Raw genomic sequence first — 16,523 nt, forward strand, 5'->3', positions numbered from 1 at the left:
ACTCACCCCAAACACTCTATGATACCATCTGGGTAGTGCTGCCCTGTTCCTTTGGTTCCCGTGGCTTGTATACCTTGGAAGACCAGCCTTATCATCTCTGGGGAAGGCCATGCCCAGGAATGATGGATTTGAATCTGTGTAATTTACCGCTTATGCCTAGAACAAAGAGAACCATTTCTCCGGAGAGGGCATGCCTCTGCCCAAGAGAGCACTAAGCTGTCCCAGCCTGGTCAGAAGGCCACCCTTTGAGTCCTACTAGGTGACCAGGAATTGAAGCATCCTCTCAAGGTGCAGGCATCCACATGATCCTCAGTGACTGGAGCTAAAATCAGTTACCATCCCCAGTGATCCTAAAAGTCAAATGGACTGGGACTCCCAAGGAGTCTGACGGAGAGACACAGGAGGCAGTGGGGTGGACACTATTGAGTGTGCTGCTTCCCCCATCCCCAACACCATCTTCTGGGTCAGAATACTTTGCAGGCCAACGAAAGCAACTAGTTCCCAGTGACAAATACCAAACTAAAGCTTGGCTTTCTCACCAGCATCTTCCCAGCCTACAGTAACTGGAGTAACACCCACATAGTCATATTAGGCTCCCATCTTTGTATTTTTAAAGTCAAGAAGTGAAATAGCCTAATGGGTGAGCCCTGAGTCTCCTGGATTGGGAAGGCAGGTTTGAACTTGACTTTCCCATCAACTAGCCAAGCTCCTTTGATTATGCTACATGACAGCCTCTCTGAACCTCAGTTTGGTCCTGTATTCACAATTCATCCTACTCTGTGAAGTAAGTGCTTGAATGAGGGGATGGCCGAAGGCTCATGAGAGCTTGGAAAAAGCTGTTTATTTTGCCTGAGTTTGTATAGGACGGTCTCCTAGAGGATGTGGCCTTTGAGGAAGGCCTTGATGGATGGAGAGGGATTTCACAAACAGGGGAAGGGGCAAGGACAAGCATAAGTGGACATGGAAACATGAACTTGGTGCATTCATGTATTATGCAGAGGGAGGTGCAGGAATGCCATGCTAAAGAGTCTGCGCTGTTTCCAGAGGAGCAGCATCTCTTACAGTCATCGTCAGCATGGGCAGACCTGGGTTCAATGCCAAGTTTAAAGACAAAGCTGTCATGCCTCCCTTTCTTCTTTTGTAGTAATTATTGTGAGATCAGACAGGTATAAGACACTTGAAAGGTGCTCAGTTCAATACTTGATGCTTAATAAGTGTTGAATAAGTGTTGTGTGCAATTATTATGTTTATAATGGTTTTGTGGTTGCTACAGTTTATAATGTCGGCCACAGGGAGACACTGAAGGTTCATGTACAGATTATGGAATGTTAAGTTTAAGTGGCGTGTGCCTGTAATCCCAGCTACTCAGGAGGCTGAGGCAGGAGAATTGCCTGAACCCAGGAGGCAGAGGTTGCGGTGAGCCGAGATCGCGCCATTGCACTCCAGCCTGGGTAACAAGAGCGAAACTCCGACTCAAAAAAAAAAAAAAAAAAAACAGAATTTATACGCCATAGATGGTATGGCACTTGACTTTTAATGTTCAGTACATTACTTGATTGGTTATTAGTTGGAAGTAGCTACCAAGAAATGAGATTACATTTTGCAATTTCTCTCCTTAGTTGTCTCACCTATGAAAATTGTGAATATGTGCTCACATTGGTGTCATTCTTTCAGTAAGGGAGCAGTTTGTATTTTCTTTGGTGTAGGTTTTTGGTGGCTTCTTGCATTTCAATCTCCTAACAGCTGGAGAAGTACAAAAAGCGTGTGAGTCTGAACTGCTGCCCTTAGTTCAGAAAGACTTTTTTGAATATCTTAAATAATAGATATTTTGGTCTGGGCTGGAAGAAGAAGGGATAAAGAGATAGGTTCAAATCACAGAAGGGTCTAAGTTAGATGAACAGGAATGTTTTCTTTAAAATTTCATACGAAATCCATCTCAGGTCACATAACTTCAGCACTGAAAGAGAGCCTGGAGATGACGAAAAAAGAATTCCTAAATTTAATATTACTTGTTTTAAAGCAAATAAAATTAAGCAATGCCACAAATACATTTTCAGAAGACACACATTTCATTAATACACAAAAATTCCTTTTGGACTCTTATTATCTGCCTTTTACAACTGGGACTCTGGGCATGGATGTGAATCACTTAGTTTGCAGTTACAAATTATATAAGCCCTAGTCTTCCATTTTTATAAGAAAAAAAAATGGGTAGCAAATAAGAGCCTTCAAAGGGTTAGTTAGTATGGGCTGGAAATGTGAATAAATTCAAGGAAGTCTTAGTAAATTTTCTGGATGAGCCTTCTATGTGATTATTTTAAAGGGAAACAAAGATCTCTCGAGGCCGAGGCTAAAGGAGTTGATGTGGCTTCAGTGCACTGTCAGGGAGCGCTCGCCAGGATGGGCTGGTTCATGACCTGACCCAGAGTGGGGATGCTTGCAATCTTGTATTTGAATGAAAAGTAACATCTCACCTGGGTGCCAGCCTCTTATCCGGGAAGAAATACCTCAGCTCTGGCTCCTGCTTCTTGGTCATAGTCACGCAGCAGGAATCGTTTAATCTTTAGAGCCCAATGGGAAAATTTTCTGAAACCCCCACAGGGATGAAAAGAAAAAAACTCTGCCTCACTACAGTTTGTGCTGGGTGATTTAGAAAAACAGAGTAAAAAACAGAAATGTGGGAGATAACTTTTCATGCCCGTTAACAAAAGCACATTTCATCTTCCCAGTTTCTCACTCCTTCCTCCCTCCTGCGCCTCTGCCGGGGAGGAACCACAGATGGTTATCGCTCAAGAGTGTAACTAGGGAAACCACAAACCTGCCCCAGTCACTATGGAGACAGCCATGTATTTGTCCAGCCTCTGAGTATTCATGACATCAGCAAGTCCGGCGAGTTAAACACTGGTACTTCTTACAAAGAAATTCTAATTCCCAATGAGGAAGGCAGAGAATACAAGGCCCAACGTTTCAGTGACTTTCAAGGCTCCCCCCAGCCTTACTGTGGGTGCGTTTGCCACGGGACAGCCCGTTTTACAGAAGCTGCAGTGAGGAGCCTTTTAGAGCCGAGAGAACTGAAAGCTGGGTTTGCGAGTCAACAGACATTTTAAGGTTTAGGAAAATGGTTGAGGGAATGATATGCCAAGAATAAATCTATTTTCAACTGAGTCAGCCCCATGAGGTGTAACAGGGTAAGCAGCCATCGCAGTTTGCCTGGAATTGATTTGTTTCCCAGGATTAGACACAGAAGTTTCAATGGTAAAACAGGGAAAGTCTCAGGCAAAGCTTGGGGAGTGGGTCCACCTAGAGAGACAACCCTTTGGCCCTAACGTGGGGATGACTGTAGATCCGAGGTGAGCCTCGAAGTGTGACGGTACATTTTGCGAACAGTAACCAAACTTCCATGGTCCCTTGGTCTAAAAGTTGCTGGAAAACAAATGATACCCTCTCACTGTGAATATGGGATGTTTGCGTTTGATTTGCTTTGGATTTGTTTTGTTATTGTTGTTCTTTTATTTATCTAGAAATGCCAGAAATTTGTTTTAAATTTAAACTCGCCAAAATTAAATGGGATCTCTGCTTGTCCCATAACTACCTTCAATGCTAAATTGGTTTGCAGGGATTTCCCCCCTGCATTTTTCATCACAAATTCATTTGCCAAATGCCCAACATGCAGGAAACTATGTAAACACAGAAGTGGAGTTATTGATATTTCCCAGTGATGTGTAAAATACCTCTTTATTCTCCAAGGCCTGGTGTGCCTCTTTGTGGTTAATCCATCATCGCTGTTTGCATTATTGCAGAGCTTGCTTTCAGGAGCATCTACTGGAGTGGATGCAGTTATTCTCCTGCTGAGAAGTTGCATCTGCTGAACGGCATTATGATCTATACAAAATAAAAGGTGTTATGTCAGCTATATGGCAAAGTATGCATAACGACATTTGTTGAAACAGACTTGTTCAATTTTCAACTAAGTTCTAAGCAGGCTATTCTGATCAGAGAGCTTCATTAACCTGGGACTTTACAAAGTAGATTTGGTTGGTTGAAGTCTTTGGAATGCTAACAATTATCTAAATATCTCTGTAAATATAACTGGCTATACCACATTAAATGTCAGAGGTCAACAATTGCTTTACCAGTTATATATGTTTGTATTTACATGTATACAGCATTACATGTAACTACATTTGTAGGAAAAATAGGCATAAAGTTGTCAGTTTTATAGACAGGGGTCTTTGTGGATAGTTAAATAATTCATGGATCAGTAAACATATCTATATGCATGTATTCTAGGGTCTGGTGGGCAAGAGTACAAAATGAGCAAAATGGTAGATTCACCTCCTTTTGCTCATTTGAGATGTAGTTTTAATGTAGAATTACGGTAGTCCTCTAATGATGAGAAGCAGTGGCAATTCATTAGCAGATTGTGGCTTAGATCAAGTGTTCGATTTGTCTAAAGAAGTGTAACCAGTACTCAGTTATATAAAGTATGTGCATTTCTTTTGAAGATAATTTTTTTCCTTTTGTCTGTTAAAATAACCTTGAGCTTTATTTTTTTCAAAGACCCCAGCTAGCAGCAGACAAATGCTTCTATAATTTGTTCTTCTATAATGATTTTTTAGAATGTTACACTGTCATAAAAAAACAACCTTCAAAAGCGCTTCTAGATTTCTTATTTTCGGCTTAAAGGACAATTGGATAATAGTGAGGAAAGAAATAGCATGTCAAGGCTGCTTCACATTTTGTCTTCTGCCTTGTTCCATGAAAGCAGGGATTCCCCCGTTTTCTTTTTAAGGTTGCAACATTCTATTTCTCCTCAATCTAGAAAAAGAACATCTTGAAAATGTACAAGGATGAACATATGCATATATAATCAAAAACAAATTCAACTTATTATAGTCTAGGTTTTTAAATTCTCTTAAACCTTTCAGTATAATTAAGACGTAAAAACCACAGGTGGCAACCTTCTTCCAAATATTTTCAAAGGATGTCTTATACTTTATTCTATATCCTGAGTACCTAATACAGTGTGAACATCTAATAGTACTATGTTACTCTTGTGGGCTAATTCCTTGTTGGAGTTCATGACTGTTGACTTGCTTGGGGTATCTAGTAAGTCTTCCCTTTTGTGAATTTCATACAGAAATCCCCGCAATTATTTGGCACATTTGGGATGGATAACTTTATTCAGAAATTAGCAAACTGTTAAACTCTAAAGGGTGCTGAGCCTTAGCTACTTCTCCCATTTAGCATGAGGAGGAACATGAACAGAATGCCTAGAGCAGAATGCTGCTGCTGGATTTGGGGCCCCTGGAGGGACAGTGCCCTCAGGCTAAGTTTAACCATCCACCTGATGAGATACTGGGCCCCCAGCACATCTGGATGAGGAGTGAACAACTGGATAGGTATCCCCTGGTGTGCAGGCCTTGCATGTAGATAACTAGTTTGGAATTCTACTTTTCTTCCAGATACGCAAAGCCTATTTCTGGAGATAACTATTTTCAAGATATTCTTCATGGGGACTCAAATGCATCATTGAAGTCCTGAATTTAAAAAAAAAATTCTTTCTTTTTCTTTTCATTCTTTATCTCTTTCTTCCTTTTATTGGTTATTGTTGGGATATAGCTAGATTACTTTTTAAATTGTAGCCAGTTTTTTAACCCTTTTTAAAGGATTTAGATATGCTGCTTTAATTTTTGAAGCACAAAAATATTTCTAATCCTGCTTCAATTACGAAATTTCACTTTGTAATTGAAAGAGATGAACTGTGATACTAGGAGTATATTATGCTTACTAATGGGAATTCTTACAAAAGTGTTATCTCCCAGTCTGCTGTTTGTGGAGATTATTTTAAGTCCTCACTCACGCTGGCTTTCCTTTCTGCCTTGTTTATATTCTCAGAGTATAAAAATACAGTAGTCAGAAAGCGGCTCTCGGGGAGTCTGCATTTAGTGCTTGTCGGAGGAATCCTCTCTAAATGGACTCTGATATCATTTTAGCACTCATATTGTTTGCCGAAATTCGAGCTTCCTGGAGAAATTAGAGCAGTTAATTTAATATCGTGAAACATTTTGGGGCTTCTTGGCTTATTCAGAGACAGTGGAGTATAAATCAAACTGAGTATTCTGTGTTAAGTAGGGGACAGTAAAAGTGGTCTCCAAAACAATAGCCAGCCTTCCCGCAATCTGGTGCCTTCCCGTTCCCCGTCTCCATCCTGGACCCATAGAAATCTTGTTTTATTCCAAGTCTTCTTCCCAAGGGCTCCCTGGTAGAGGTCTGTGTCTCAGAAAGACAAGGAAGCAGGGAAGGTTCTTAGCCATGTACGGGCACAGCAGGAGTGCTCAGTCCTTATTCACTATTGTTACTAGAAGGGCCACAGTTGTGACAATACGGCTCAGTGTTCCATACAGCTCGGGCTTAGCCCTGACACCTTTCCCTAGAGGTACTCATTCTGCAATCATTGGTGACCATCTGTGAAGTGGCTAGCACTGTGCTGGGCACTGAGGTACATGATGTTGTGTGATAAGAAGCAAATAGTCAGCAGCTGTGGGAAATACACTTCTTATGCCCAGGAAAAATTGAAAGAGAGCTGTGTCCTCCAACTGCTGAGTTCTCTCTGTGCACATTTCCAAAGTCTTTTTTGCAGATGCCTCCCGAGTGATGGTGTGCATGTTGCAGGGTAGGCAATGGTCTTTGTTGATTTGTTTTTGAGAGGGCCTTTGAACGAGACCTTTCAAAGGCACGATATGGACCTTTGACCTGAGAGCTTAGAATACACATTGGCGGCCTCCGGTCACATCAACCCCGAGAAGCAAACTGCAAAGTCAAATGTTTTGGCCTCAGCTTCAGAAGGGTCTCTGTGTGTTTAGTAACGCTTCACTCCACCATCCTCAAAGAAATGTGGGGCTTGTGTTTATTTCGCCTCCCTTCTCCTGTGCGTCAGGACTAACTTTTATGTCACTGAGGTGTCATTCTGCAAAGAAAAAGAAGGCTATCTGAACCAAGTGTGTATTTACTTTGTTTTAGAGACCTAGTGTATTTGCATGAAATATCAGGAATGCTCATGGATGATTAATTGGACTTTTTACAAATATGCTGGGTGCCGTGGAGATATAAGCGCTGGGAAGTGGAGTAACTGCTGTGGTTTTTGCTTACTTTATGGGACCCCCATAGGTGTTATACTCTTGCAGACCCTGGTAATGAATGGGGCATCTTGAAAATGGCTCCTTGACCATCACGGCTGGATACCATGTCTGTTTCATTTATCTGTAGTTAGAACAAAAGAAGACAATCTCAGTTATAATAAACGTCTTCTAGAAAAGCACACTTACGCATAAATATTTTAAATGTTGGTGGTTTGTGTTTTAAAATAATCTATAAAACACACCCACGGAGATGCTTATAATAAAGTTCAGTTTTCTCCATTGCAAATAAACTAGATGTCAACTTGTGCCACCTACTGAAAATATTTAAACATCATGTGATTAGTAACATATTAGATGTCTCTGCTGTTAGCCTGAAAATGATCAGAGCCCTCTTGAAGACTCTTGTCGCCACTTCAGTTTGCGGAGTAGTAGGACTGTGATGGGATATTGAGTAAGATGTGTTTTATCTTTTTAAAAAATCTTTTGGCGATCTTTCCTCACCACATACTTTTTAATTCTCTTTCTGCCACTTTGGTTTTTTTCTCGTCTTTCTGTGGCATTCTCTTTTTTCCTGCAGATTCCATTCTTTCCATGTAAAATTCTGTACATTTAGAGTCTCCTGTTTGATTTCTGGTGCTCTCAAAAAGAAAAGGAATAGAAAACACTTCACAAATCCAGTAAATAAATAATATACTAATAGCAGGGACCTCTATAAAATGTCTGCATGAAAACTGATGCACCACAAACTGCCATCTCTACACACCCCGGACTTCCCAATGTGATGATTTAGATCCTTCTCTGCTTAGGCAGGTGGTGCCATTTTGCCGAATTCAGCATGTTCATTGAACAGTTTCTTGGACCCAAAAGCCAACTCCACTGCATTTCTGCTTGGTAAGGTTTGGTGGCCTTGGCGTGGGTCAGGGGTTGTTGATTCATTAGCCTTTAAGCTGATGATAAATCTAGAAGCTGGGCAGCAGGACTAGACTGCCTTCATAGAACCTCTGCAGAGAATCAGCGGTCCCGACACTGCAAGAAATCTGTGAAAAAGAGGCTCAGCAAACTCATGTGAAGAAAGGCTCTAGAAGAATTAGGGACAGAGAGTACGCGGTGAGACTCTGTGTGAGTGGGTGTCAGCTAGAACTTAGAATGCTAGATACAGAACTCGCCAGCCGAAAATGTGCTTCTGCTTCTCGAGATGCCCGTGGATTGTTTATGTTTTTAATTCTAAATATCTAAATCTTGTATCATGAGCATCTACTGAGATGATGTGTTAATAATTGCCCACAATATCGTGACAGAGCCTGTCTGTTGTAACCCACAGCATCACTCTCATTGTGCTTCATTTGTGTGCATTTACACAATTCTACATCTGTATACTTTTCCAAAGATAATAGTATTTTAATTATAATTCTACCTTCCTTCGGTGGAAAATAAAGCCCTGGGAGAGGGTTCCCAGAGGTATCTTTGACACGTCTTTTGTGAAGAGTTGTCCTGAGTTTAGGACAAGTTACAAGTGAAAATTCCAACACCAGGAAATCCCTCCACCTGGGAAGTGGAGAAAATTCAGAAAGCCTAGGGGCTCTTTAGTACACCCACACTTCTTCCCACCTGCCCCGCAGCCCCAAAGACCATGGTGTGCCCCGCGAACAAAGTACCACAATCTGGTGTCAAAAACTCATTCCTGTGTAACACCTTTTTTGTTGTTTTTTAAGGGTTTTTTTTTAGGAATAAAATGGGTTATGTATATATGATATTTAAGCTGGGGTGTGATTATGGTTAATATCCCGACTTACACATCATATATATATTTTGATTTAGAAAAAAAAAAGGCATCTATGTGTTATCCCTCAACTGAAATAGCTCAGTCTCCAACTAGAATGTGTATTAGTCAAGGCATCTTTTTAAAAGAAATTATTTTCATGCTCACAGGATGGAAAGGGAAATAAAAGGGGAGTCCTGAATTAGGTGTATTTAATTCTCCCCAATTTAACTCGAAGTGGTGCATCTTTAAGGCAATAACAATATTCCTTTTTCCCCCCTTCGTGAACGCTTCCATCAATGAATTTCTTTAATGCTGATGATGGTTGGTGCAGTTTGAGGGAATCTGTATTTAGTCAGAAAATGCTTCAATAGAATGACCTACCAGATGGGCCCCGTAACAATGCACAGAGGCATCAAACCACCACAGACATTTGGTGCTTAGAATAATAAAAAGACTATAAAATTAGATTAGTTGAGTCTAATTTGGAATTGGTATATTCCCCATGCACCCTTGCCGCTCTTGGGCAGATAAAGCCTTGAGATTTAGCACTGTGTCAGAGCAGAACACTGCAACTTCCAGTAAAAGGGAGACGAGGGAACGGGAGAGAGGAAGAAAGCATTCTGGGAGGTCGCGGAGGGCAGAGCAGTGACCTCCAATGATTTACAGGCCTTTAGCTTAATGAAATTGTTTCAGTGACATGACGGTAAGAGCTCGTAATGGATTGGATGCCCTAATGTAATGAAATTACTCCCTTCTGCCTAAAAAAAAAAAAAAAAAAAAAATGCGCAATTAATATTTACTGAGACCTGACAGCCTTTTGGTGCGCTCGTCTGTGTAGTTCCCTCAGACAGTCAGAGAGGAGAGACGGAGCAGCGTGGCAGACAGGCTGGCTCTGCACGAGCTCCTGGCGGGGACAAGCAGCGCCTGCAAGGGGGTGGAGGGACAGGCGCTCGGGTGGCCCGGGCCGCCGGCCCCTCACGCTGCCCCCGCTCAGCCTTCACGCTCTCCCCTGCTTTTCCACAGGCAACTGGACAACAACCACATCAGCTGCATTGAAGATGGAGCCTTCCGAGCGCTGCGCGATTTGGAGATCCTGTGAGTTGATTTTGCGATCGCTGCCTTGTGTGTGCGTGCGTGTGTGTGTGTGTGTGTGTGTGTGTGTGGTGTCTGCGTGGGGAGGAGAGAAGGGGAGTGTGTACAGAAGGGTCTGTGTGGATGCATTTCTGGTGTTCTGCTGCAGTGCTATTAAAATTGGGAACCAGGAGATCCCTCCGGCTCACCTTGGCCAAAGTGTTTGCAAGCAGCCAAGTGTGATTTCTCACCTCCCACAAACTGGGGTTCCTGCTAATTAAGTCTCAATTGAGTCTTTCTCCCCCAGAGCTCCCGCAGTATTTGTGGCTGGGAGAGACAGATGGGCTAGAGCAGGACCCCCCCTCCCCACTGCCACGAGCCTGCCAGAGCATCAGGGACACTGTGTTTGAGTACCGGGATACCGGGAGGAGACAGGGTCCGGGGCTGGGGCCAGAGAGAGAGGGGTTAGTGCCAGGAGGTCAGCTGGAATTACCTGAATCAGAAAGGGACCTTGGCACAGGGCAGGGGAATACCACATAGCCTGGGAAAGCCCAGTCATTGCTATTGCTCCTGGTATCTCATCTCAGGCATCAATTCAAACTTTAAACAGTAATTAACCTTAAAGGGGCCAGGAGTGGTGAGGGGTAATGGGGGGAGATGAGAGGAGGCAGCCCCTTCCCCATAATCCCACCCTTCCACCTTGTCTAGAAAGAATGTGTAGCTGCTTTTCTGAGTTCTGGATTTTCAAATGAGTCTAACTAAGAAAATCTGACTCCCAGGAGGAAAGTCAGCTGGGAGTCATCTTGGGGCCATTCAAACTAAAGTTGAATTGTGTAAGAAAACATTTCGGTTATTCTCACCATAGCTACACTTCAAGCTGTCCCTGATTTAGAGAAACCTAGAGAGGAAGGCAGTACGGCACAGAAGAACTTGTGTCACTTGTGGTTGAGTCCGGATTCTGCCACTGATTAGTCGTGTGACCTTGGGCAAGTCTTTTCAGCTCTGCAAGCCTCAGTTTTCTCATTTGTAAAATGAAAGGGTTGGTTGCTCCGTCTTGGGAGTGACTTTCCCTTTCCAAATTCTGTAGCTGCTTGGTTCTAAAAATAATTCTGAGGTATGATTCTAGCCAGTGACTGCTGGCAGAGCAGGGATTCTCGAGCATCTTCCTAAAAATAAAAAACTACACAGTCGCAGGTTACCTATCTCTGATTGCAGAAGAATGAATGAATGCCAAATAAATAAGTGAGTGAATATTCTAAAGCATTCTTTTGTATGTGAAGGAAAGAGTGAAAGGTCTTCCTTCCCCTTCCTCTTCACCTGGCCCCTCAGACAGTAGCAACGGGTTGGAGAGAGCCTCTCCACGTTGTTTGAGAGGAAGGTGATTCCAAGAGGAATCACGGGAAATAAAAGGGAATGCTGATGCTGCAAGCCGCTTGACATCAGATGAAAGCCGAGAATTCCCAGTCCAGAAAAGACAGGACCCACAGCCAGGGAGGTCAGGTTGTCATTTCTGAGATAGATTGTCTCTCCTCACCCAAACTCTGACCCCCGGAACTGGCAACAAATGCCTGTCTGCAAGAGAGAGGATGCCAGCCCAAATTTAGTAACCTAGGACTCCTCTTATCGGGAGGCTGAGGCTGAGAAGGGTAGGCAGGATTTTCCCTGCCTGCAAAATAGCATTTGTAGAAAGGGCTGCTCGGAGCACATCACCTTTTTCCTCCCTTGACGGAGAGAATGAGAAAGATAAGAACATTCCTTGGGAAGAGACCAGGAAATGGAAGTCACCAGCTGCCACAAAACAGTTGTAACAACCTGACAGCCCTCATGTTCATTCTCTGAGCTAGGAATGGTGTTGTCTCACCTTAACAGGAAGGCAGTCTGAGAGAGAAGAGAGGGCTTTGCAGCCTGTCACACCTGGGTGGGGCTTGGGTCAAGTGTCTTAACCTCTCTGAGTCTGTCTCCTCAACTTTTAAAAACAGTGTATGTACTACATCAGAGGGGCTCTCATAAGCACCATCCCTTCTACTCTTCTAACTTGGCCGCTATACACCCTCACCCCCATCAAGCCTTTGCCCATGACAGATTTAGACAGCTCTCCTCTACTCAGATACCAGAAAAAAAAAAATGGTATCCAGATGCACCAGGTGTCTCCGAGTTGAAGCTTTAAAAACCTATGACTGAAAGAAAAAAAAAAAGTTCTCATTCCCTATCATTGCAAAGAGCCCACAGGATCTGATTAGTTTATCTTCTCAATTCCAAACAAAGCCAGATCAATAGCTTTGTTTTAAAGACACTCTCATTTGGCTTCACATGGCTAAGTACTTAAAATTAATCATAATCAGTTATTCCGTGGGTTTTTAATTTCCAGCAGAGCCACATGGCTTTGAAACCATCCATCTTAATGGTGAGCCATTCCGAAATTGGCTGGAGCTGACATCTCCATTTAAAGGACCTCCCCTCCCCACCCCTAGACCTTCCAAATCTCATCCACACATTGACATTTTATAATGCTTCTCTGTAATCACAATTCAGACACCATAAAGAATCTTGGCAATGAAATAATAAATAGGAACTCAGTGACAGTATCACACATTAGCTTGATAAATTTCACAGAGCGAAAGAGGAGAGTTCAAAACATCCTGCCCCCAGAAAGAGCATTCTAAAATATCTAAAGCTTAAAAGTCTACAAATTAACAAGACAAAATGTGGCTGAGCGCGGTGGCTCATGCCTATAATCCCAGCACTTTGGGAGGCCGAGGCGGGTGGATCACAAGGTCAAGAGATCGAGACCATCCTGGTCAACAACGTGAAACCCCGTCTCTACTAAAAATACAAAAATTAGCCGGGTGTGGTGGCGTGCGCCTGTAGTCCCAGCTACTCAGGAGGCTGAGACAGGAGAATTGCTTGAACCCAGGAGGCAGAGGTTGCAGTAAGCTGAGATCGCGCCGTTGCACTCCAGCCTGGGTAACAAGAGCAAAACTTCGTCTCAAAAAAAAAAAAAAGAAGACAAAATGTAATGGTTTGATGGTTCGGGTGTGGTTTCTCTGACATTAGGCAGCATGAAGTAAAAATCAAGGAAAGACACATTGGTTGTCCCAGAAATCTCTCAAATTAACTTAAGGGAAGTTTATGGATGTCAATTGCTAGTAGAAATATTTCACATGCAATAACCCTGTTATTCCATCCTTTCTGTGGATGGAAATACCATAAAACTTCTTTCCATCGAGGCTGAGGTCAGTTTCACCAGTTACATTGAATGAGAACTTCAGAGGTGAGCCCGAGAGGGAACCACTGACTATGGGGAGAAATGAACTGGTACAAGGTTGAGAAAGACTGAAATCTACCACTTCAACCTCATTTTTGACTCATTCCCAATGGGGGATGCCCAGCACAGAGTATGGTGGACAGGGAAAGGAGCCATCCCCTCCCATTTCCAGGAAGTAAGAAGAAAAGCATAGAATGGGGGGTGAAACTTCTCATGCCTTCCATGCCACTGCAGGGGAGGAATAATGAGGAAAATAAAAATAACTAGCAGTTACTCAAGCCCAGCGATACAACCAGTGCTTTTACACGTGCTAGCTCTTGCCATTCTCACAATCGCTCAGTAGAGTTACTGTTACCATCACCCTGCTTTTACAAAAAAAAGTAGCCCATCTCAGAGAAGCCAAGTAACTGCTTACCTAATTAGCAGCAGAGCCTGTGTGATTAACCATTCTACCAAGCTGCCTTTTGGATGCATGTTGCCAAAGCTGTCATGGTGTTTGGCTGCCCTGAGGCATGGCGGGTGTGTGCTGCAGGGTGGTGTGAACCGGCCTCCAAGAACTGATCAAGGCAAACTAGCAATGACTCACAATCCTGCTGGGGAGAAGGTCGGAGCCTTTCACAGGCTTGTGAAATTGGCCCTGTCATTCCTTTTACCCAGTTCACGGGTGCTCACAAAGTTGAAGGTAAATCAAACTTGCAGGCGAAAGGAACTCGTCCTGCTTTTTCACTGTTATACTTAAAGTCCCAGAGATGATGTATTCCCACTCATGGCCATTGCCATCGACTTTGGCACTCAACGGTTTGGGAGCTCTGCTTTCCAGACCTGTCTCCCCGCTAAGGAAAATACAGCCTCAGCTTTGTGGCATTTAAGGTTCTTAATTGTGGGACTGAGCCTCTGTGAGTCAGACCCCCTGCTGTTACTCAGCTCATTGCCCTTTAACTTCCACCTGTTCTATACTTTTGGCAATTCGCATACAGCACTAGGTTTTCTCCAAGTAAGTCGTGTTTATACTGCGGTTGAATATGCCAAGACTGAATTCCCAGCTCTGCGTGGTCAGGAAGCACTGTGGTGGTGCTCTGAGCCATGGGTGTCTAGCTCATACCAGCCAGGCTGAGGATGGCCAGGCATTTCACCAGGTGAAGTGGCACCTCCATGCCCAACATGCCATCATGGTTCAGAAAAAAAGTGCTTAACTCTAATGGAGGAAAAGTAGGGGCAAATTAAACAAAAATGAGAAAACCTCATTAACAAAATACGCTGTCCTTAATTGTTTTTCAGTAGTGTTATAGGAGAATAAAAAATACTTTTGGACATTGTCTCCTGACTAAAGGTAGCAAGTCAGAAGTTCAATAAATATACATTGTCAAAAAATGCCAGACCACAGATAACAGAAACACGTCCTGAAAATACGCTCATCTGCCAGTGATTGGTCTGCCCTTGCGAAGTCACTGGTGCCAGCTAAATGGCATAGAGATACCGCAGGTCCGTAGATAACCAGCGTGTGCTGTTTTGAAGCCCTCACTTGCATTTATGTCATTTGCCAATTTTGGAAATTCAGTGACATTATTATAGGCTGGCGCTGGTAGGACCTTAGGTGTCTCCAGGATGACCTCTCATTGTCCAGATTAAGACACAGAGACAAAGCACGGGAGAGAGGCCTGTCCCTCCTGGCCTCCTGCATGCTGAGCACCTTGCCTGGCTCACCCTAGGCCTGGCCTTGGCTGGGAGACTTTCCTGAGGTCAGCAGCAAGTTGATGGTAGCAGGGGAATTTGAACCTGGGACTCCAGACTCCTGACCTGTGTTTCTGTCCATAGTGGACACCTCCGTGTAATTAGGTTGTTCATAAGAGACCCTCTGGTAAGATTAAGGATCCCAAGCACAGGTCATCCTTTCAAAGCCACCATTAAGTTTTGGGTATTATTTAGGAGATTGGAGGGGGGCAAATGTTTGTCTGTGACAGAATCAAGGGATGATCTGGCTTTTAGCTCTCTTTAAACCAGAGGCTATGAACCAGACCACAAATCATATTGCTCCCAAAAATGAGGGTGGTTTTTTTTTTTTTTTGGCCCTGTGGAATGTTTTTCAAAAATTGAAAACAGGATTTCACATTTAAAAATTGAGATATCTTACATGAAAGCCCGGATTTCCAGCTTCTTTGGAAAAATTAGAAGCACTGGCAACAATGGGCCGGCATTTCTGCATTGCAGTCAGCTGTGGCTGGGGGGCACCTGCCCTCCTCGGATGGGGCGTGTCGTCCCCACTCTGCCACTGACCCCTTCCTGTTTATATTAACTCCAGCCCATGTGGACCCTATGCTGACCCATCCAAGAAGTAAGGACACGCTATGTACCCAGCACAGTGCCGGGTGCTGGGTACAGTAAAGCTTGACATGAGCAGGTGCTTGACGGACTGAGCTCCATTGGCCGGAGCCCACCAGCATGGTAGAGTGGGCACACAGAGAGAGCTTAATGACATGGAGTCCAGGACACCCAAACCTGAGCAAGGACACCCCAGAGGCAATCACGAATCCCTCACGTCTCACCTTCTGAGAAGCTCTTCTCAAGGGTTAAACTAGCCTCCACATTGCCTTTGATGTTACAGCAGTTGTACAAGAGGTGACTGAGCCCCCACTGAGCCCATGTTTAGAGAGGAGAGATTCAAGAGTTAGAGCAGTAGCAGAATTAACCAGACTTTTAGAGTAGTTCTAATTCACTCATATCCCGGTAGGTTCAACGAGGCCTGATGCAGAACCCCACAGGTAGATGCAGATGAGCTTATGGGGAAAAGGTCCTTCTCTGATACGAGAAGAAGGCAGTGAAAATAAATTGCCGGCAGTCCTGAAACCCAGGTCAGGGTGTGCTCACTCTCCTAGAGCGGGGTTGGTGTCCTGGGCAGCTGGCTCGGTACACCAGTAGATCCAGGGCCTGGGGTGCAAGACCCAGGGCAGGCTGTGGCGGCGCTTGTGATGAAGCGGTGGAACTGGAGTCATGTCTTGTTTTTCGCCCTCATCGGCATAAACCCAATTACAACTGCTGTTAGGACGTTCAAGCACAGTGTTGCCCAGTTCTGAAAACCCAGCGTTTAATGCAAGTGGCAGTGTCTTGGCCACTTCAGCTGAGCTTCCTCTGGATACAAAGCCAGATGTTAATTATTATTAATGAATAATAATAATGATGTAATGATACATAGTACAATGGTACAGTAATTATTAGTGTGGTTATATGATTATTGTTATAGCCTCCTTGTTTGAGCACCTACCATTTTTGAGAGTCTACTTCTATT

The 16,523-nt window shown here is 43.6% G+C and overlaps 1 protein-coding gene across 3 annotated transcripts in view; it reads left to right on the forward strand.

The window, feature by feature from the left end:
• The window catches only part of SLIT3 (slit guidance ligand 3), a 627,018-nt gene that overhangs the window by 439,754 nt on the left and 170,741 nt on the right, over positions 1–16,523 (forward strand). For 2 of the 3 annotated variants that reach the window (XM_032252688.1, XM_032252689.1), the window contains exon 6: positions 9,928–9,999. In XM_032252688.1, coding sequence (XP_032108579.1) covers positions 9,928–9,999 — 72 coding nt within the window. Of the gene's footprint in view, positions 1–9,382; positions 9,608–9,927; positions 10,000–16,523 lie in introns of those variants that run through there. The other variant, XM_032252690.1, reaches the window with a different exon arrangement.

This window comes from Sapajus apella, unplaced genomic scaffold (genome assembly GCF_009761245.1).
Source record: "Sapajus apella isolate SASKATOON/1434 unplaced genomic scaffold, GSC_monkey_1.0 scaffold79, whole genome shotgun sequence".
NCBI classification, from domain to species: Eukaryota; Metazoa; Chordata; class Mammalia; order Primates; family Cebidae; genus Sapajus; species Sapajus apella.